Here is a 22,220-nt window from a genome sequence, read left to right on the forward strand (position 1 = left end):
TTAATACTATGAATTAGTACATTGATGACTGTAGTTTCATGTTTGTTCATGGCGGAATCAGGGGTGCCGCCCTTGGGACCCAGGGGAGGGGGGTGGGGAGGGGTCCTAATGGGGCCCAAATTGTACATTTTCATCTTTTTCTTGAAAATGCCATTATGAATTTTCACCAAAGTTGGCAGGTAGCATCCCTAGGGGGGAAAGAATCTCATTCTTATCAAATGGGCACCATGCCCCACGTGGGGTGCTCCAGGGGGCCTAAATTTGGACCGAAATTGTAAATTTTCATCTTTTTCTTGAAACCCCTATCGCAAATTTTCACAAAACTTGGCAGGTAGCATCCCTAGGGGGATAGAATCTCAATTCCATCAAATGGGCACCATGCCCCACCTGGGGGGGGGGGGGGCCCAGGGGGTCTAAATTTGGACCGAAATTGTAAATTGTCATCTTTTTCTTGAAAACCCTACCACAAATTTTCACCAAACTTGGCAGGTAGCATCCCTAGGGGGATAGAATCTCAATTCCATCAAATGGGCACCATGCCCCACCTGGGGCCCCCAGGGGTCCACTCCCCCCCCCCCCCCCCCCCCCCTTGTAAGGAATCTTTACAGATTTTCTCTGGAACCAGAAGTGATTGAGCTAAGTTGATACAATGAGTCAGTATATTGATGACTGTTGTTTCAAGTTTGTTCATGGGAAAATCAGGGGTGCCCTAACCCCCCCCCCCCCCCTTGGGACCCAAGGAAGCGGGATGGGATGGGGGGGGGGGGAGGGTCCAAATGCGAGCCTAGATTTTCATCTTCTTGCCTAAAACAACATAATGAATTTTCACCAAACTTGGCAATAAAGTAGCATGCCCATGGGGATAAGATTTCAAAGTGTTTGAATGGCCACCATGCTTTCCTTGGGGGCCAATGAATATTCAATAATATTTATACCCCCGCCAAACGAAGTTTGAAGGGGGTATATAGGAATCAGCGGACGGTCGGGCGGTCGGGCGGTCGGTCGGGCGGTCGGTCGGGCGGTCGGTCCGTTGCAAATCTTGCGTCGCGAACTACTTCCTCAGTTTTCAACCGATTCCCATAAAACTTGGCACAGATGTGTGCCTTGGGTTGTAGATGTGCAAGACGTATTTTTTGACAGTACCCAAAAGTACGTTGCCATGGTAACGGCATATTATGGGCAAAAACGGGTACAAATATTGCGTCGCGAACTCCTCCCACAGTTTTTGATCAATTTTTATGAAATTAGGTACAGATGTTCATCTGAATATGGTAATGTGCAAGACACATATTTCCGCAGTGGCAAAAAGTGCGTTGCCATGGTAACGGCATGTTATTGGTAAAATATAGGGCAAAATGCTTCATGGCAAAACTGCTTCATCAGTGTTCTTCCAATTCTCATGGAATTCATATTGAATGTTTGTCTTAGGATATAGGTCAGCATGACACATTTCTTGACAGTGACAAAAAGTATGTTGCCATGGTAACAGCTCACATATTATGAGCCAAAATGATGGAAAATTTTGTGTTGCAAACTACTTCCTCAGTTTTTGTCCAATTTCCATGAAACTTGGTACAGATGTGTGCCTTTGGTTGTAGATGTGCAAGACGCATTTTTTGACAGTACCCGAAAGTACGTTGCCATGGTAACGGCATATTAATAGCAGAAGATCAAGGAAAGATCTTGCGGATTTAACCACTTCCTCAGTTTTTTGACCAAAGCTTATGAAATGTGGCACACACCTTGATCTTGGTGGGATGATGTGGAAGACATATTTTTCGGACGTGTCAGAAGCTGCGTTGCCATGGTAACGGCATATAAATGGCAGAAGATCAAGGAAAGATCTTGCGGATTGAACTACTTCCTCTGTATTCGACTGAAGCTCATGAAATGTGGCACACACATTGGTCTTGGTGGGAAGATGTGCAAGACATATTTTTTGGACGTGTCGGAAGCTGCGTTGCCATGGTAACGGCATATTAATGGCGGAAGATCAAGGAAAGATCTTGTGGATTGAACTACTTCCTCAGTTTTTGACAAAAGCTTATGAAATGTGGCACACACAATACGATCTTGGTGGGAAGACGTGCAAGACATATTTTTCGGACGTGTCGGAAGCTGCGTTGCCATGGTAACGGCATTTAAATGGCAGAAGATCAAGGAAAGATCATTCCTTGGGTAAGACTGTCGTCACGGGGCGGGGGTATTAATCACCTTCAGTGATATTTCTAGTTTTCTCTAGTTCTAATCAAAAGTGATAGGGCTTCAGTTTGTTTGTTTTTTTCCCCAAGCTGCATAATCCAACATTCTATAAAGCACAGTGTACTTGGTAAGTATTTTTTACCAGTGTGATGTATTATGTAAATGGACACCATGCCCCCACTCTCAAATCTACCTCCACCATAAGTTTCCAATGTTCTCAGGTAAGAGTCTGCAAGAATGCATGGAAGGTGAACTTGCGATACTCAGGTGAGTGCGTGACCCCCGGGTCTCTTGTTTTAGCAAAGCTGTTAAAAAGACTGAACTCATATATTTCTTCACTGATATTGGTGAAAACTATGGGATTGATGCCCAAAACAGTCCAATGCACAAACAAGAACCAAGACAAGTGGCATGCCATTATGAAAATTTACCACAAGTTTCTAATAGAATGACATATTGTATCTTCTGGTAAGAGTGAGGGGCTCAGAACTTCCGAAGTATTTGGTTGTAAGGATAGAAGTAGCTAGCATTTGTTCTGAGCACCAGTGATCTGATTTGAATGCAACCTTTTAATACCATTTGGTTTATGAACTCACCCAGGGTCTACAAGTGGAGCGTTGTCATGGTTACAGGATGCTTCCATCTCCATCCAGCCAAACCAGACATACACCCTGACAGAGGCAGGGAGGATAGCCCTGAATCTCACCAAGCCCAAGGAGAAGCCTAAACCAAGAAAACCCAGGAAGCCCTCTGTGACTTCTCATGCTACAACCATTGCTGGAGATGTCACATTAGAACAGGTAAAATATATGTGTGATGCGACGACACTGAATCTTTACTAAGAATTTGAAAATTGTACCTTTTTTACTCTTAACGTGGTTGGAAATAATGAAGAAACATTGCCTAGGTCTTTTCTTTTTTAATCATCAAATTATTGTAAAAGAGGTCAAATACATTTTATTACAAGTGAAGATTATGATGAATCAGGCTCCATTGGTAGACTGAAAAAGAAAAAAAATGACAGTTATCAGATTGTGTTGTGTTTGTGTGAATGTTTATGTGCATTCGTTCGTGTATGTGGGGCAATGCATTAAGCACTTTCACCTACTCATATTCCATGACACAAGAAATGTAAGTTTTGTACAGACATGATTTCTATATTGACCTTTTCCCATCAGTCCGTATGCTCTCGTTTCCTGTAACCTTGAATGATAACTGGTATATGTGTGTGTAGGTGTTAAAGGGCAAGTCATTTAGGCCGATATTGCATGACATTATCAAAATACTGTGTCAATATTGCTTGTATATCTTTTATTGAGAAGATCTGTGCTCTTCTTTAAACTTCTTTAAAATTTCATAGGTCGCTCATATATTAGGTAGTCTGTCCTTCCCCTTGAAAAAGTAGGGACCAGTCCCATGCCTTGTCAGGTGACCTGTCATGTAGCAAGGGGAGTGAACTGCGATTATCTCGCCGTAAACTGTGTACTTTACGGTGCAAGGAATTTTTGTTTTCGTTTGGATATGAGTGTATATCTCAAAATAGAGAAGAGGTGTGTTGTTGGGTGCAGCAAAGGCACCAAAGATAGTGCCGGTCTGCCCACCTTTCCAAAAGGTGATGCCACTCGAAAAATTTTGATTTTGAGGAATTAGCTGATGCAAACTCACTGGGATGGCCCTTCTGCTTACAGCATTGTTGCAAGTGTTATTTCCTTTTCTAATGTATGGCACAATGTTCCTGGTTTTTACTGTTTGCTGACTATTACCAGTCACCTTGGGTGAATCATGAGGGGTCGGCATCATTTGCTTGTTTTCTTGTGAGGGTGGGTAAGGAGACCACTTCACCAGGTTGGCACCCTGCTCTTTGCGATGAATGAATGAAGTGGGATTTTTCTATGAGTGTGAGTTTTGGGTAACTTACACACGGGACCTCCATTTAATGTCCTATCTGAGGGACAGAGTGTTTTGCCTCTTACTAGAGGGGACAGAATGCTTACACACAACATTGCTCAGTGAAACTCGGGGATCAAACCCGGTATCCTTGGATCTTCAGACAGATGCACTACCAACTGAGCCATATCAGCACCCCTGCCTCCAAAGTAGCTGGATTACAGGCACATGCCACAACACTGCAAGTGCTACTGAATGTACGTGACTAGGTTATCAGATATAATGTATGCACTTTGTTATGATCAGGGTCACACATACACGTTTTTGTGGTGTTTATGCAGCTAGCTAGCTACAGTCAAAGGATCTGATGTGACTGTATCAAGACTTCGTTGTAGCGTTGCAATTGATTCTAGTCATTTGCAAGTTCCCTAATCAATCATAACTTTGCTTTTGATTTTAAATCCATCTTGCCCTTTTAACAAAAACCAAGATGGTGATAATGGAGTGAAAAACATGGTAGGAAAATAAGTTGTCAAGAAGGTATGAGAAATGAGGTTACTTTTGCCTCTTTGTGGAATGGTTTGTGGTGTACATTGATTATATCTGTACAGTGATATCCAGTGTCTCAATTTTCTGTGTATAGATACAGTCCAGTCACAAACGTATGGCTGCATCAGGCCACCTCAGACCATGTATTCGACTACACACATGCGGCAGGATTCTGAAGACACCACGTGTGTGGCTGTTATACACATTGATATTTGAGAGTTTAATCATCAGCATCTGTGCCCTTTCACTTTCACAGACTTTCCACTTTCAAGGTTTATTGTAAACTGAATAATCCAACCTTGATCTGCTTTCTGTAATAATTGGAGTGAACTATCTAGTTGATAATTACCAATATTGTTATTTCCGAATCTCGCCGGCTTGTTGTCAACCTGTCCCTGAGCTTCTTCATGGCCTACTTGTTGGGGGTGTGGGCGGGGGGACCAGCATTGGGTTCATACAGGTACGGTAGTGTTCCACAACAGTGTACATGAACTTGCTTATCACTAGATAAGTTGCTAGCATAAGATTTAGACTGTCAACCAGTCCTCCAGTGGAATTTGTCATCATCATTCATGCATGCACACAGTGGCAATGTATGGTCAGCAGTGAAGACTGTCCACACTTCTGTTGTCTTTTTTTCATACAGAAAATATTTAGTTTTTCCAAAACGTAGACCTGATCCACAAGAGGAACTATCATTGGTAAATTGTTAGAAGAAATGCCAGATTCGTAATTTGACCTCTACTATTAAAATGTCAACACAACATATTCAAGTTGACTGTTTGCATTAAAAGATCCCTTTTTAACTAACCAGATAATGTTGCCATGAGATCAAACACTTTCGTCACAAAACCTTTAGTATTGTAAACAAAGTGTCCAATCTCATCTTCCAATTTCCCATCAGCTTATCATAAAATTCAGTAAAACCTTATGTGAGGCACATGATGTAACAGAGCTCTCAGTATGCAGATTTGGGGTTTGACGTTGTGATCTTTTGTCGCACTTTTGTTGTGTTCTTTGATCAAGGACCAATTATTGTGTTTCAAATCATTTTTATTTACTCAAAGACTATTCTAAATTGAATTAAATTTTACACAAGTCCAATGTAGAACAGTGAAAGTGAAAAAAAAAAAGCTGACTGCATTTGAAAATATACATCATAATTATGTTATAAAAGATCTGTAGTTGAATATATTCTTGAAGAAATGACATGCCTTGAAATCATCAGTAAGTCAAATCAAATATGATGAGACAAATTATGTTGGTCATTAGTAAGGTTGTAATTGAAGGGGGATCAGTAAATTCATTTTTGGAATTCCATCAGCAAATTCATTTTTGGAATTTTGTTGTCCACACCTTTGTTCTTCAGTTGTTATTTGTTTGTTCTTTTGTATATCTCATCATATCACCAATATATGTCACACATAAACTTCATATTTGCAGCATTTTTATGAGATAACCAAAATACTATGTTTAACTCATTTCATGGGCTAATGTAGCAGAATCCCCCCTTCTTGAGATGGAAAATTTGTCACTCCACATCCCTTATCAATTTATTATTTTTCCTCAAACTTACTCTTGAGAAAGCTATAAGAGGCTACTTTAAAAAGTTTTAGAAATCATGAGACTTTCATTCCTCTTCGTTCCATCTCTTGTATCTTCCAGTAAGCCAGATTACCAATGTATTCTACAGATTTGTATGCACTGAAATTTACAGATAGGTTGTTGTCTGAAGACGGAGTAACAAGTTATTCTACCTATTTGTATGTACACATTAGATGCTGCTCTGTTGGGCATTTCGCAAAAAACATCCTTTCTTTATAAAGATCAAAATTTGATGATAGTAAACCAGTCTGTATAGTCCAGTAAAAATAGGGTTTCACCCACCACTAATTGCAACAGTAGGAATTCCACTGTAGTGCAACTTGTTATGGGCTCCGAAACACCATACTAAACGTCCTAAGAAATCTAGTGGGGCGAAGTGGCTAAATTTGCATAATATGCAAATTAGCTCCCATAATTATAAAAATACAGTGTTTCCATGAAAACTAGGCTTCTAGGTTTCAGATTGGAATACCGAAAGTGTTGAAACCTATGTTTACAATGTCAGTTAGTGCGATGCAGACATTTCCATGTACATTATCTGGGCCTCATTTGCATAATAGTGCAAATTAGCTCCCATAATGATAAAAATACAGTGTTTCCATGAAAACTATACTTCTAGGTTTCAGATTGAAAAACCGCAAGTGTTGGAACCTATGTTTACAATGTCAGTTAGTGCGATGCAAACATTTCCATGTACATTATCTGGGCCTCATATGCATAATATGCAAATTAGCTCCCATAATGATAAAAATACAGTGTTTCCATGAAAACTATACTTCTTGGTTTCAGATTGAAAAACCGCAAGTGTTGGAACCTATGTTTACAATGTCAGTTAGTGCGATGCAAACATTTCCATGTACATTATCTGGGCCTCATTTGCATAATATGCAAATTAGCTCCCATAATGACAAAAATACAGTGTTTCCAAGAAAACTATACTTCTAGGTTTCAGATTGGAACACCGAAAGTGTTGAAAGCTATGTTTACAATGTCAGTTAGTGCGATGCAAACATTTCCATGTACACAATCTGGGCCTCATTTGCATAATATGCAAATTAGCTCCCATAATGATAAAAATACAGTTTTTCCATGAAAACCATGCTTCTAGGTTTCAGATTGGAAAACCGCAGGAGTTGAAACCTATGTCTGCAATGTCAGTTAGTGCGTTGCAAACATTTCCATGTACATTATCTGGGCCTCATTTGCATAATATGCAAATTAGCTCCCATAATGATAAAAATACAGTGTTTCCAGGAAAACTATGCTTCTAGGTTTCAGATTGGAACACCGAAAGTGTTAAAACCTATGTTTGCAATGTCAGTTAGAGCGATGCAAACATTTCCATGTACATAATCTGGGCCTCATTTGCATAATATGCAAAGGGTATCGAGCCAACGGAAAATTCAAATGCATCAAAGTGCCCGATATGAGCATATCAAGAGTGTTCAAATATGATATTTCAGTTTCTCTTCACCAAAAACAAACTTTACAGCATTAGTAACCTAGCATGAATTATATTTATATGCAAATTAGAGTTTGTTATCAGACAGATAATGATAGCTTATCCATTAATTACGTAGAATCAAAATACGAAATTAAACAAGTGTCAACATCTATAACTTATCCAATTTTGTAATGAATGAACTCTATTTGGAGGGTGGTTTATTCGAATCTTGATGATTCAGCTCCTGCATCCTTGAGGGTTTTGAGATATTGAATATGGCACAGTCAAACAAAACCCTGTGGGTAGTGCCCAAAGTTATCCCTGTCGATCATATTATCCCCACGACCATTTACAAAACATGCATCAACCAACGCGATTTCCGTTGTTCTAGCGTACAGGATTTTGTTTTTAAAGTCCTTTGGCCGTCTAGCAAAGATTCTTTTATTTCCATGAAATTGAATTGGCATTGACAGCGGAGACATTTTTCTACAATGTGTATATCTTTAAAAAGTGGTGCACAGTCAAAGCGACTCGCAGGGAGGTACCCGAATTTATCCCTATGCCCTCACAGCCCGGTACAAAACATAATTATACGCACGTGAATACAGCTGTTTGAAGCGAAACCCCCCCGCCCTCTATAACGTTCTTTTCGTTTCCTTTCAATTAAAATTCAGTGGAAGTTATAGAAAGAATTATTGTTCTACAATATCTATAAGGTAAAAATGGTTCACATACAAAGGCAACCAGGTGGAGGGTGCCCAAAATTACCCCACCCAAAGGCAGTTTAAGACATGCAATAATCATGTACCAATGCAAATACATAATTATGTTCTATGGGTACATGCCTTTAAACAGTCCTTCTGGTCCTCTAGCAAAGAAACTTTTATTTAATGAAATTCATTGGGGTTAACAGAAGATATATTGCTCTGCAGTTTTGACTTACACTGACAAAAGTGGTGATCATTCGAAGGGAGCCTACTATATGGGAAGTGCCCACATTAATTGCCTCTATACATGACCCTTATAACGCAAATACCAACGCAATTACAGTCGTTCCAAAAGTGCATGTCTCAAAAAAAGGTAGTTCCTTGAGTCTTATGACTATCACTTGAGTTTTATGACTATGTATAATTATCATAAGGTGCTACAATCATAGTACGTATTCTTTTCATCGTACATAGTTTTACGCACCTCATTTTCTGTTGCAAAAAAAAAGTGATGTCTATTATGTTCTTGTCGAAAAATGAAATTAAAATGGAATTGAATTGTATTGAATTGAATCCTGCCATATCAAGACAATTTTTTTTTCTATAAAAATTGCCGGGGTAAAGATAAAATAACAACATTGATCTGCAATATCTATACAGTCCAAAGGGTTCACTTGCAGAGACCACCTTGTGGGAGGTGCTCAAAGTAACCCCATGCATCCTAAAGGCAATGAAAAACATGCAGTATATACAACCACGAAAATGTTCCATTGGTACATGCCTCTGAAAAGTTCTTCCGCCTGTCTAGCACATACGCTTTTATTTTCGTAAAATGCAATTAAGGTAATATAGGAGACGTTGCTTTACAAGATCTATTTTGTCAAAAAGGTGGACATTCAAAGGCAAGCCCTTGGGAAGTGCCCAGATCACCCCTACCCTGACCATCGTGGTCCCAAAACAGGTCAACAAAACATGCACTATATGCCAAAGCAAACTCAGTTGTACATGCATGTAGAAAGTTGTTTTGCCGGGTGGTAAATAAAGACGCTTTACTTTTCATGATTTTTAAATGGTAGAGACACTGCTTTACAATAATCATTTAGTCAAAGGGGCGCACATTCAAAGGCAACTGAGTGGGATGTGTTCAAAGTCATCCAACCTCCAGGGCAATATAGGAAACATGCACTACCATATAGCACGAATATGTTCCAATTTTCCATGCCTTCACATAGTCGTTACAGTTGTACAGCAATTGCCCTTTTGTTTCAAGAAATGCAATATAATTACAAGAAGAAAAAATGCTCTACATTAACTACATTGTCAAAAGGGTGAACATTCAAAAGCATTCCCTTGGTAAGTGTCCAAAATTACACCTCCGCTCAAGCCCCATAATTACAACACACGGATACTATGAACGCAAATACCCACGTTCTTTCGTGCATGGTTCTAGAAGTAGTTCGGCAATACAGCTACACACTTTTATATCAGTGAATGTCGTGGAAATGATAGAAGAAGCATTGCTTCACAATATCTATTCAGTGAGAGGATGCACATTAATGCCAATCCTGTGGGATGTGCCCCAAAGTACACCACCCTGATGGCAATATAGAAAACATCGAATATCATTAACGCGAATATACTATATGTTCCGAACATACATGTTTTCAAACTTCAATCGTGCCGTACATCAATGGCACTTTTTTTCTAAAAAATACACTGTAGTTAATAGAGGAGACATTGCTCTACAATATCCATATTGTCAAAAGGGTGAACATTAAAAGACAATCCCTTGGGAATGGTCCAGAGTTACACCTACGCTCACGCCCCTGAAGACAAAACACACATATTAGCAACGCAAACACCGTTGTTCTAGCGTGGATGGTTTTAAATACAGCAAATACACTTTTTATCAATGAAAAGTCATGGAAATGATAGAAGAGGCTTAACTTTACAAGATCTATACAGTGAACAGGATGCACATTAAATGGCAACCCTGTGGGATGTGCCAAAAAATATTTCACCCTCACAGCAATATAGAAAACATATAATGACATATAACGCAAATATATATATGTTCCAAACGTACATGTTTTCAAAATTCCATCATGCCGTATAGCAAAGTCACTTTTGTTTCAAAGAAAAACAACTAATTAACAGAGGAGACATTGCTCTACAATAACTATATTGTCAAAAAGGTGTACATTCAAATGTAATCTCTGGGAGTTGTCTAAATTTACACCTACACTCACGCCCTTTATTACAAAATACGGATATTAGCAACGCAAATACCGTTGTTCTGGCGTGAATGGTTGTAACAGTAGTCCCGGCAATACAGCAAAAACAGTTTTCATCAATGACAAGTAATTGAAATGATAGAAGAGACTTAACTTTACAAGATCTATACAGTGAAGAGGGTGCGCATTAAACAGCAACCCTGTGGGATGTGCCAAAAAATACTCCACCCTTACGGCAATATAGAAAACATATAATATCATATAACGCGAATATATGTCCCAAATGTACATGTTTTCGAAATTCCATCGTGCCGTATAGCAAAGGCACTTTTGTATCCAAAAAATGCAACTAATTAATAGAGGAAACATTGCTCTACAATAACTACATTGTCAAAAAGGTGAACATTCAAATGTAATCTCTGGGAGGTGTCTAAATTTACACCTACACTCACGCCCTTTATTACAAAATACGGATATTAGCAACGCAAATACAGTTGTTCTAGCGTGAATGATTTTAAAAGTAGGTCCGGCAATACAGCAAATAAACTCTTATATAAATGAAAAGTCATGAAAATGATAGAAGAAGATTTGCTTTACAAGATCTACACAATGAAGAGGGTACTTATTGAATTGCGACCCTGTGGCGTGTGCCCCAAAAATGCCCTTTATCCTCTTGGCAATATAGAAAACATATAATATCATATAATGCGAATATATATGTTCCAAACGTACATGCTGTCAAAATTTGATCATGCCTTATAGCAAGGGTACTTTAGTTTCTAAGAAATGCAATGTTATCTATACAGGAGACATTGCTTTACGATAAAAAAGGGGTGCACATTTAAAGCGGCCCCTTCGGAGGCGCCCAAAGTTATCCCCTCAACCCCGCGTCCCTGTATGCAAAACGTGCATTATGCCAACGTGAGTACTGTTGTTATGAATGTACTCTTACAGTTACCGCTAATTTGCATTTTATGTAAATTACTTTTGTATAACCAATTCGAAAAGGCATCCATCGTGTTCATTGATCTACAAAATGTAAGTTTATACATTTAAATCTTTAAAATTGGATAACGGGAGGCTGAGATCTGTCAATTTTCTCTCATTACATGTGCTAATTTGCATATTATGCAAATTTCACTATTTTGCCCCACTGGATTTTTGGGGACTTTTAGTATGGTGTTCAGGAGGCCTCAACGACTTGCATTGAAGTGAAATTCCTACTGTTGCAATTAGTGGTGGGTTACCCCCTAAAAAGCGCTAGATTGACTGGACTAGTAGGATCTGTGGGTAATCACATGTTAAAGGTGTTTGTACAAGATTCAGACAAGATATTCCCTTTATGATTCCAATATTGATGTTGTGATTAATAATGATGATATTTATGAAATTATATTTTTCTCGGCCTCATTGACATTGAAAATGTACTTAGTTTACCTTGTCCTTGTCTGAAGGGATCATTTTTAACCTCATTGTGGAAAAGTACCTTAGGCAGCTGTTTTTTTTTCAATAAAAGCTATTAATGTGCTTGTATAATAATGATAATAATACATACATACAATTTCTATAGTGCCATTCTCCACTCTGATTAAATACAGTATTATATCATTCTTATACATGAAATTGCCTAAGATGTGTCTAACCGCTTTGAACAATGTGTCAAGATTGACATTTTAAAAGGCTTACCTGATGCTCCCCTGTGATGGCAGTCATTGCAGTAAATTGCATTACTATAGTCACCTCGGATTTACATTTACGATGCATACAATGCCCCCCTTCCGCTGACCATTGGAAGTTCATATGAGCCCCCAAATTAAATAATACCATCATTTCGATGAGTTCTGATGAAATCTGAACCAACAAGCTCTAAGAGACTTGAACCAAGGTTCACTAAAGAGGATACCAATGCCAGAATAGCCCTAGGACCCAGACTCAGCTTAACCTGTCAAATGACTGTTTGTCATCATTGGACATTATTATCTATCATGTAAAGTCGAATACATGCCTATGTTATAATTCCTGATTTGTTCTGTGTTATGTTTTGCTGGAATAAAAAAGAATGAAATAAATGAATTGAATTGAATTCAACAGACTGTCATAGAAAGTCAGCTGGACATGCCTGATAGCCACACAACATAAATCTGACGCATATCGGACAGACTCAATACTTCATAAACTGACTTGACACGTCTTCTACACTGACTCGACTTGCGACCAGAAATTGCAACCAATGGGGAACTAAGCTCTGAGCTGTGTTCCTTCACGGAATCACAACCAATATGGCCCAAATTCATGAAGGTAGTTTTAACTTTAATAGACCATAGTACAAATTTAGACCATGGTCTGAAATAAGCGTGAAATAGGCGTACCTTTGACATGCGCGTATCAAGGCGCATTTGTTACTGGACATCTGTTGGCATACGCAATCTGTCAATCATATTTACGCAGACAAAATTTACATAAGCCTTGGTTTAGATTTAAACCACCTTCATGAATTTGGGCCCATGTGTTTGATGCTGACCTGATAGTCAATCACCATATATTTCCCCACCCTGCCTCCCTGCTGCATATATGGCCATGGTCTAGTTTGTGTCATACTGGCTGTCAGGATATCTCACTCAGCCATTCACTAGTAGTCAGAATCTCAGCTATGCTCTGCAACCAAGGGTTCCACCTTGACTGTCAAGGTTATTTGTAAGGATTTGGATTATTCTATTTTGAAATCTACAAAACCACTCTTCTATTGCATTTGAAGCTATGGGAAGAAATTTATACTTTTTTTTTCTGGGGGGGGGGGGGGGGGAAGGGAGGGACTCATTCAACACAAGCCTGGAGAGATTTAAGCACATGAGTTTGAAAATGTCATATTTCCATTGTTACTCCATGGGGTTGGATTAAGGCCATACAGATAGGATAGAGAATTGAACCCTATCTCTTCATAAGAACTCTGTGCATAATTACAACACACACAAAAAGTATCCCAAACAACAGTAATTTGGCAATGATGCTTGATACTGAAATCAGTGACATTGTTTTTGGTGTTCCCAGTAATGTCCATTACTTCAGAATTTTTGATGAGCAATGCCACCTTTAATTACTGTAACTGCATCTGCATTTTTTTTTCCACCAACCATCATCTAATGGAGGTGTATCGTAAATGTGCAAAGTGAAACATCAAACGTGAAATTCTGGAGAAACTGTTGCTACTTTTTATATGGTATCCCACCTCCAGCCCTCATGTATTATGGATTACAGGGATATGACAACCAGTGGCGGATCAAGAGGGGGGTGCAACCGGCGCACCCCCCCCCCTGTATTTTTCATTAAAAATAAAAGAAATGAAAAGAAAAGAAAAAAAAAGAAATGAAACCCGGAAGTGGCACCAGAAATATTAGTCACCCCCCCCCCCTTTACAGAATTCCTGGATCCGCCCCTGACAACCATCAGAAATTATCCACAAAACTAAACAAAAGCAATATTTCTAGGGGGAAATGAATACATTTGACAAAATGCAATGTATGATAAGAAACAAATCTTTAGGCTTCAGAGACTCAAAGGAGACTAAAAACCTTGCATAATGGTTGTTACTATGGACATGAGGCGCAACAACATAAACTACTATTGGAATGCATTGATTGTTTTAGGAATTGTTCAAAATTTCATAGGTTATCAAGAACCAAGAAATATCTAAAGTGTTGGGTTTATTTTCCATGGGATAATTCATATTTCAAAACTACTGTATGTCACACTTCAATTCACCAGTCCTGTAAAGTTTACATGCACATCCACATATGCATGTGTATATGCATACATACTGTATATTCTTTTCTTTGTTTTTTGCAGTACCCACACCAAAACTTGAGGTGCAGGTACTACATTTGCAAGTGCAGTTTTGTTCGAGTGAATTCTCTTGTGTGTATGCAGGGAGGTCACCTCCCTGCTGTATGTTATATGACTCATTCATTGAGAGTGTTTGCCACTGATGCACTTTTTTCCCTTTGCTCTCTGTCTGTTGTGTGGGAGTCAAGAATGAAAGTTTCTCTGCAGAGAGGGAGAACAAATTCAGGCCAGACTGAGGATCAGTCTCTCCCAGCATGCAACTCTCACTCTGTCCTCCAAATTTGGTAACCTTGTTTGTGCTCCCACAGTGGAGTCAATCAATTCATTTTATTGCTCTGAGTCACCACTTACTTAACACTAGATGGGATCTCTTTGCAAGCTACAGGTGTAAAAGTAGTGTCTGTCTGTGGATTTGCCCCATGATTTACAATATGTACTTTGTAGCTTCCTGTGGAATGACCTAGACTTGAATGGATTTTGTGAGTCATCCTGAAACACAAATTTAGGACTCCACAGGCGTATCATGTCCTGTAAACATCCAACATTAACTGTGTCTAGACTTCCGTTCTTCCTGCCAGTGCTACATGTCGATTGCTGATTGAAGTGGCCCTGCTGTGTTCTGTTTGTGGTTTGGAAATTAACTTGAGTTTATGCAAGGAAAATGTAGCTTTGGTTTCCTGTCCCTAACAAGACTCATCACTTTATATGTCACTTCTAGCATTGTCACATATGATTCATTAATTCTTCTCTACTCCACTGAGATTTTCAAAAGCAAGGACGTGGTATATTGTCAGGATTTAATTTTGTCTATGGTGAATACAATGTGTATGTGAAAGACTAAGACAACTCCAGTTGTTGGGGAAATACATGTATGTGCATATAGTGTATGTGACTATGCATCACAAAACCAATAAAAAGTCATATCTTATGTGAGGAATCAAAATAGGTAAAAAGGGTCAACCTGTTCAATTTTTAGTTTTGTAGATTTTTGAAGAGCAATTACTCTTTTTATGCCTCCGCCACGAAGTGGTGCCGGAGGCATTATGTTTTCGGGTTGTCCGTCCGTCCGTCCGTCCGTCCTTCCGTCCGTCCGTAATGAATTTTGTGGACAGGGTAACTACCAAAACCTTTTGAGGTATCCTAATGAAACTTGGCGTGTATGTGTATTAGGGGGTGAAGTTGTGCCTATCAACTTTTGGGTGCACATGCTCAAGGTCAAAGGTCAAAAGGTCAAGGTCAAATGCTTAAAATTTTACTATTTCCCCCATATCTATGCAATGCCTGAAGATATTTTCTTTAAACTTAGTGTATACATGTACTACCCAATTAAGATTCTCTAGTGAAAGTTTGGGGTCATGAGGTCAAAAGGTCAAAGGTCAAAAGGTCAAGTAAAATGTTAAAATTTCACTTTTTTCTCTGTATCTTGGAAATTGTTCAAGGTATCTTCATGGAACATAGTGTATATGCGTCTACTGACTGGCAGTGGTTATCTAGGGAATTTAGGGTTCATGGGGTCAAAGGTCAGGGGTCAAAGGTCAAGGGCAATACTTCAAAATCTTACTATTTTCCTTATATTTATGCAATGCCAGCAGGATTTTTTTTTTTTTTTTTAAACTTGATGTATGCATGTCTAACCCAATAGAGATTCTCTGGGATTTTTTTTTTTTGCCAAGAAGGTCAAAGGTCAAAAGGTCAAAGATCAAGTGAAAGTGCTGAACTTACTTTTTTCTCCATATCTCGGAAGTGGCTCAAGTTATCTTGAAACTTAGTACATGCTGAATTTATGTATGTTCTGCCTGACAGTGCTTCTCTTATAAATCAAAGGCCAGATGAAAATGATAACAATTTACTGTTCAATACAGAAATTGCGCTTTTTCTCCATACCTTGAAAATTACTCAGTGCATAAACTTATGAAATGGTCAAAGTCAAGTTAAAGTTCTTAAATCCCCAAATACATGCTCTCCTATTCATCCAATTAAACATAGGTCAAGGAAGGTAAGCATTCAATACATTTGTGACAAACATGTCATTTTAATATTTTGCCAATTTTGTGAAAATGTAATCACACATTTTAGACCTATTAGGAGAATCATGCATTATGGCGGAGGCATACCAGTCGCCATAGCGACATTTCTAGTTAATTATATAGTTTGGGATCATAGATGGAATTGGGATATTGCCATTTTTGCCAGTTTTTCAAGGTTTTCTTTAATCTTATTTTTTACTGTCTGTGTGATTGAGTTTGTCTTACAGATCAATTTTCAGTTCCCATAATACACTCTTTATTTTTGACTGCAATAACTTTTGAAAGGATGATGCTATTGCATTGAAAATTGGTATTAGTCATGAATAGAATGATTTTAATGAGTGTAAAAATTGCTGCAGAGTGAAATATCCTTTTTTTTTTTTTGTTGTTGCATTCACTGCACAGAGCACCATCGGGTGATATTAAATGCTTGAAGAGACCTTGAACTTCAAGGCCTCTCTTCTCATTTAACATTTTTCAGAGGGAATACTTGCTTTCCATTATCTGGATAGGATTAGGAGAGTCCATTAGCATCAGTGGCGTAACTACAGGGGGGCATGGGGGGGCACGTGCCCTCCAATCCGTTGGTAAAAAAAAAAAATGGTAACTCAAGGGTTAGTGAACTGCTTTTGAAAACGACATGAAAGGCTGATCAAGAAATAAGATATTTTTCTAAGATTTCTTTTAACCATAATTAAAGAGGTATATAGTGTGAAACATTAAAAAGCCCAGAGACGACAAAAGATTGTGATTCAGCGTGATTCCTGGTTGGCATTCTGAATATAAGCAGGATGTGCGCAGTGTACTCAGAACATCCGAACGGCAAAAAGAGTCACAGCAATGTTGCGCAATGTGATGTAGAATGTACACCTTTGTACCTTACGCTTCGTTATATCAAAGCTAGATCATTGATTTTGCAGTGTTGCCTTACATACTACTCTATATTAAAATGCCTTGCATTGCCAATTATAAGACGTGACCTGGGGTATTTCCTAACTTTTCCATAGTATAAAACACACACACACACAAACACAAACAATTAGGGGATGCTCTAAAGTGCAGATTTTGGACATCCTTCCCCCGCTTGGTCACTTCGATACCCCCTCGCTAGTCATACCTGCCCCAATCATGAACATAAACTGATACCCTTGACTACTAGTGGCGGATCAAGGGGGGCGCACCGGGCGTCCCCCCCCCCCCCTTACTTTCCAAATCGAAAAATATAGCTATAAACGGCAGTTTTTGAACTGTAAAATGTCAAAATTTTCAAGCTCGCTCGCATTTAATCGTTATGCCATTCTCCTGATGTTGCTGCCAGTAATTGCCAGCAGTTGCGCCCAGTGCGCCCCTCCCCCCTTAAGTTTTCAAAGCGAAAAAATGTAGCTGCAAACGACAGTTTTGGGACTGTAAAATGTCAATATTTTCAAGCTCGCTCGCATTTAATCGCTATGCCATTCTGCTGATGTAGCTGCCAGTAATTGCCAGCAGTTGCGCCCGGTGCATCCCTCCCCCCCCCTTTATTTCCAAAGTGAAAAAATATAGCTACAAACGGCAGTTTTTGGACTGTAAAAAAATCAACATGTTCAAGCTCGCTCGCATTGAATCGTTATGCCATTCCCTGATGTTGCTGCCAGTAGCTGCCAGCAGTTGCACCCGGTGTGCCCCTCCCCCCTTACTTTCCGAAGCAAAAAAATATAGCTACAAACGGCAGTTTTGGGACTGTAAAATGTCAAAATTTTCGAGCTCGCTCGCTTCGCTCGCTTGCGTTTAATCGTTATGCCATTCTCCGTATGTTGCTGCCAGTTTCAGTGCCAGCAGTTGCGCCCAGTGCGCCCCGCTTAATTTCCAAAGTGAAAAATATAGCTACAAACGGCAGTTTTGGGACTGTAAAATGTCAACATTTTCAAGCTCGCTTGCTCCGCTCGCTCGCATTTAATTGTTATGCAATTCTCCTGATGTTGCTGCCATTAATTTGTCGTTTCACACTGTCATTCCATTATCCATGTAAGGAAAACTTACAATGTTGATCAATGACTGCGCTGTGGAATATGTCACATTCTCTTATTTATTGTAGTCCCCATTAAGTTTGCAGACTGAAAGCGCACGCGCACACGTGCACACACTCATACACATGCATGCACACACAAGCATACACACCCTCAAAAATTACTTTTCCACGAGGTGCCCCCCCCCCCATGTCTTGACCCACGATACGCCACTGATTAGCATTGAGGTACAAGTCATTGTCTCGCCTGTGTAGCAGAACATAACATGGCATCAGTTTTCCATTGTTGTCGTTGTTGTCAGCGGTGGCGTCGTCGTCAACAATTTTGTATACTCTCAGTAATATTCCGTGGCTTTGAGCTGTGACCACCAAACTGACACCACAGGTACATAACCTAAAATGCTGGTCAAGTTTAAATATGGGTGAAGTCTGACAAAGTCTGAGGTCAATAGGTCAATGAACTGTACCTGATAAGCACTGTATATACACATTACTGTGGTGTACTCTCAATAACTTTCCACAGCTTTGAGCCATGGCCACCAAGCTCACACCACAGGTCTGTCACCTATAGATGCTAGTGAAGATCAAGTATTGTTGAAGTCTGACCAGGTCTAAGGTCAATGAACTTCCATAAAAAAGCCTCTATACTCACAAATTGTGATAAGCAGATGAAATGTCACTTGGTGTTTGTCTTGTTTTAAAACTTTGAGTCTGCAGTGTCAGAGTCTGTCACTACAGGTTGAAATTCATGTGTGGCAACATTTTTGGTGGTTTTGTGATGCAGGGCCACATGTAATACTTTCAAACTTAAAAACAGTATATGAGTATCCTGGTCATGTATTTTACTAGATGGAATAGACAAAATAAATTTTGCATTCTTTGTTTAGTACTTAAAGGGAAAGTAAACCCAAAGAGCAATGTGGATTGAGTGAAAGCAGTAATATTAGTAGAACACATCAGTAAAAATTTGAGGAAAATCGGGCAATCGATGCAAAAGTTATGAATTTTTAAAGTTTTGGTGTTGCAACTGCTGGGTAAGGAGACTACTAGAGGTTGTGACGTATGAGTGGACTACAATATAAAGAAAATAAAAAGGGAATTCAATTCAATTCAATTCAATTCAATTCAATTCAATTCAATTCAATGAAAATTCATTTTTCATGAAAATTACACATTCCATCAACTTGATACTGACATATGTTAGGGGTAGCACTTATTCCCCCTACTTTCTGAAAGCGGTTAGTCAAGAACTCTTTCATTTTGCTAGAAAAGTGAATTTTTGTGGAATTCCTTTTATATTTTCTTTATATTGTGGTCCTCTCATACGTCATAACCTCTAGTAGTCTCCTCATCCAGCGGTTCCAACACTAAAACTTTGAAAATTCATAACTTTTGCATCGATTGTCCGATTTTCCTCAAACTTTCACTGATGTGTTCTACTAATGTTACTGCTTTTACTCAATCCACATTGCTCTTTGGGTTTGTGTTCCCTTTAAGTTATTAAAAGGCTGATATCTGCATTTTTAGCTCACCTGAGCCTTCTGCTCAGGTGAGCTCTTCGTCCGGCGTCCGGCGTGCGTCGTGTGTCGTCTGTTGTCCATCGTGCGTAAATTTTTTACATTTTCATCTTCTTCTTGAGAACCCCATAACCTATTTTCGCCAAACTTGGCAGGTATTATCCCTAGGAAGACAGGATCTCAATTATTCAAATGGGCACCATGCCTACAGTGAATTTTCACCAAACTTAACAGGTAGCATCCCTAGGGGGATAGAATCTTAATTCCTTCAAATGGGCACCATGCCCTACCTGGGGGGGGGGGGGGGGGGGCAATGCACCCCCCCATAAGGAATCTTTAAAGATTTTCTCTAGAACCAGAAGCGATTTAGCCAAATTGATACAATGAGTCAATATATTGATGACTGTTTGTTTCAAGTTTGTTTGTGGCAGACTCAAGGGTGCCCCCACCCCTTTGGACCCAGGGGAGAGGGGTGGGATGGGTCCAAATGGGGACTTAAATTATACATGTTCATATTCTTCTTGAAAACCCCTAGATGAATGTTCACCAAACTTGGCAGGTAGCATGCCAGGGGGTTAATATCTCAATTTGTTCAACTGGGCACCATGCTCCCCTTGGGGGCTCCCAAGGGGCCCCAATCCCCCCCCCCCCCCCCACCAACATTAAGGAATATTTACAAATCATTTTCTCTAGAACCAGAAGTGATAAAGCAAAGTTAATACCATGAGTTTGTACATTGATGACTGTAGTTCCAAGTTTGTTCATTGTAGATCCAGGGCTGCCCCCCCCCCCCTTGCGAAAGTTTGAGGGAAATTGGACAATCTGTCCGAAAGTTATGAAGTTTCAATGCCACTATCACTGGATGAAAAGACTGGTCACTACAGCTTGCGATGTCACATGTGTAGAATGATATAAAGAAAAGTCAACATATTTTCACTTTTCTTGCATAATGAAATAACACTTTACTTGCCTCTATCAGAAGGTAGGGGGGTAATATTACCCATAACATATGCCAGTGACAAGTCATGGGAATGTGTACTTCATTCAAAAAATTTGTGAAATTCTCTTGATATCAGTCCTCATATCATTATCCGCATTCAGGCCTCGAATTAACCGACGGCCACCGACGGCCATGGCCGTCGGTGCCCCTCTTGTTGGCCGCAATGCCCTTTGTTTTTTGATCAAAGTTACGGCCAAAAAAAAATGTGCCCTTTTTCTTGGGGCCGTGGTGCCCTTTTACAGGGAATGTAAGTTATTATTTATGACGTATAATATGCCCTTTCTCAAAGTCTACACTTTAAGCTTGAACAACTTTCCTGATCTCAAATATCACACCTTCAGTTCACTCGGGTCCCAATATATCTGATTCAAACTCAAAGTATCTTTCCGAGTTAGGAGACGACATGTACGTACATGTACGCCCGACCGGCTTTTACCGTCCCGACTGCCTCCGCAGCGCAGCGGCCATAGAGTTACTAGCTAGGCAGCGCATATTCAGATAGAGTAGTAAAGAGTGAACACCAACTTCACCAAGAAAAAAGAAAAATCCCACGCGATGCCAAGGTGCCAGACTGCTCTGGGGAATGGGGAGGGGTGGAGAGAGAGAGACCAATCAACAGAAGAAACCGCGCGGACTGGCGCATTCTTGGAGGTCATGAACTGTCTGGGGTGTTGGAGATGAACAGGGAAAGAATGTTTAATTACTGAGTAAAGATATAGCTCAAGTCAAAGCCCCAGGGCGAAGACCCAGGATTACAAACGTAATGATTCTTTATTTCTTATCACTCTCCTGCGATTTTGAGGTGTTAGTAGAGTGTCAAATTTTTCGTGAAAACACAAATTTGACAACCAGTGACAATGAAAGAATTGTATTTTTTTTTGTGCAGATTTTTTTTTTGTCTTTATCCTGAGTAATATTCAAGTTCATTTGAAATTTCTGACGTCTTTACTGCTGCATCGACAGCCTAGAATAAATTACCGGAAGATTTTTAATGCATTTGAAATGTCAAATTTTGAGGATGCAAATATGTGGATAATCATCAGATGTGGATGATCATCATCCACATTGATTTGTACCCTCTAAATTTGCCATTTCAAATGAATATAGTAGGCAATGTGTCAGAAAATTCTGAAGCTTTGTGAATATGAAATTTTTGGCAACCTTCCATTTGAACTTCAGGCATGATAAGCCCCTATTATTCAG

At 39.4% G+C, this 22,220-nt stretch overlaps 1 protein-coding gene across 2 annotated transcripts in view; it reads left to right on the forward strand.

The window, feature by feature from the left end:
- Window positions 1-22,220, forward strand: part of LOC139741858 (uncharacterized) — a 77,130-nt gene that overhangs the window by 16,175 nt on the left and 38,735 nt on the right. For both annotated transcript variants that reach the window (XM_071652434.1, XM_071652433.1), the window contains exon 8: window positions 2,803-3,002. In XM_071652434.1, the coding sequence (XP_071508535.1) occupies window positions 2,803-3,002 (200 nt within the window). The remainder of the gene's footprint in view (window positions 1-2,802; window positions 3,003-22,220) is intronic.

Source organism: Diadema antillarum, unplaced genomic scaffold (assembly GCF_040938485.1).
Source record: "Diadema antillarum isolate AM-2024a unplaced genomic scaffold, OU_Dant_1.0 seq00000957_RagTag, whole genome shotgun sequence".
In the NCBI taxonomy this organism is placed as follows: domain Eukaryota; kingdom Metazoa; phylum Echinodermata; class Echinoidea; order Diadematoida; family Diadematidae; genus Diadema; species Diadema antillarum.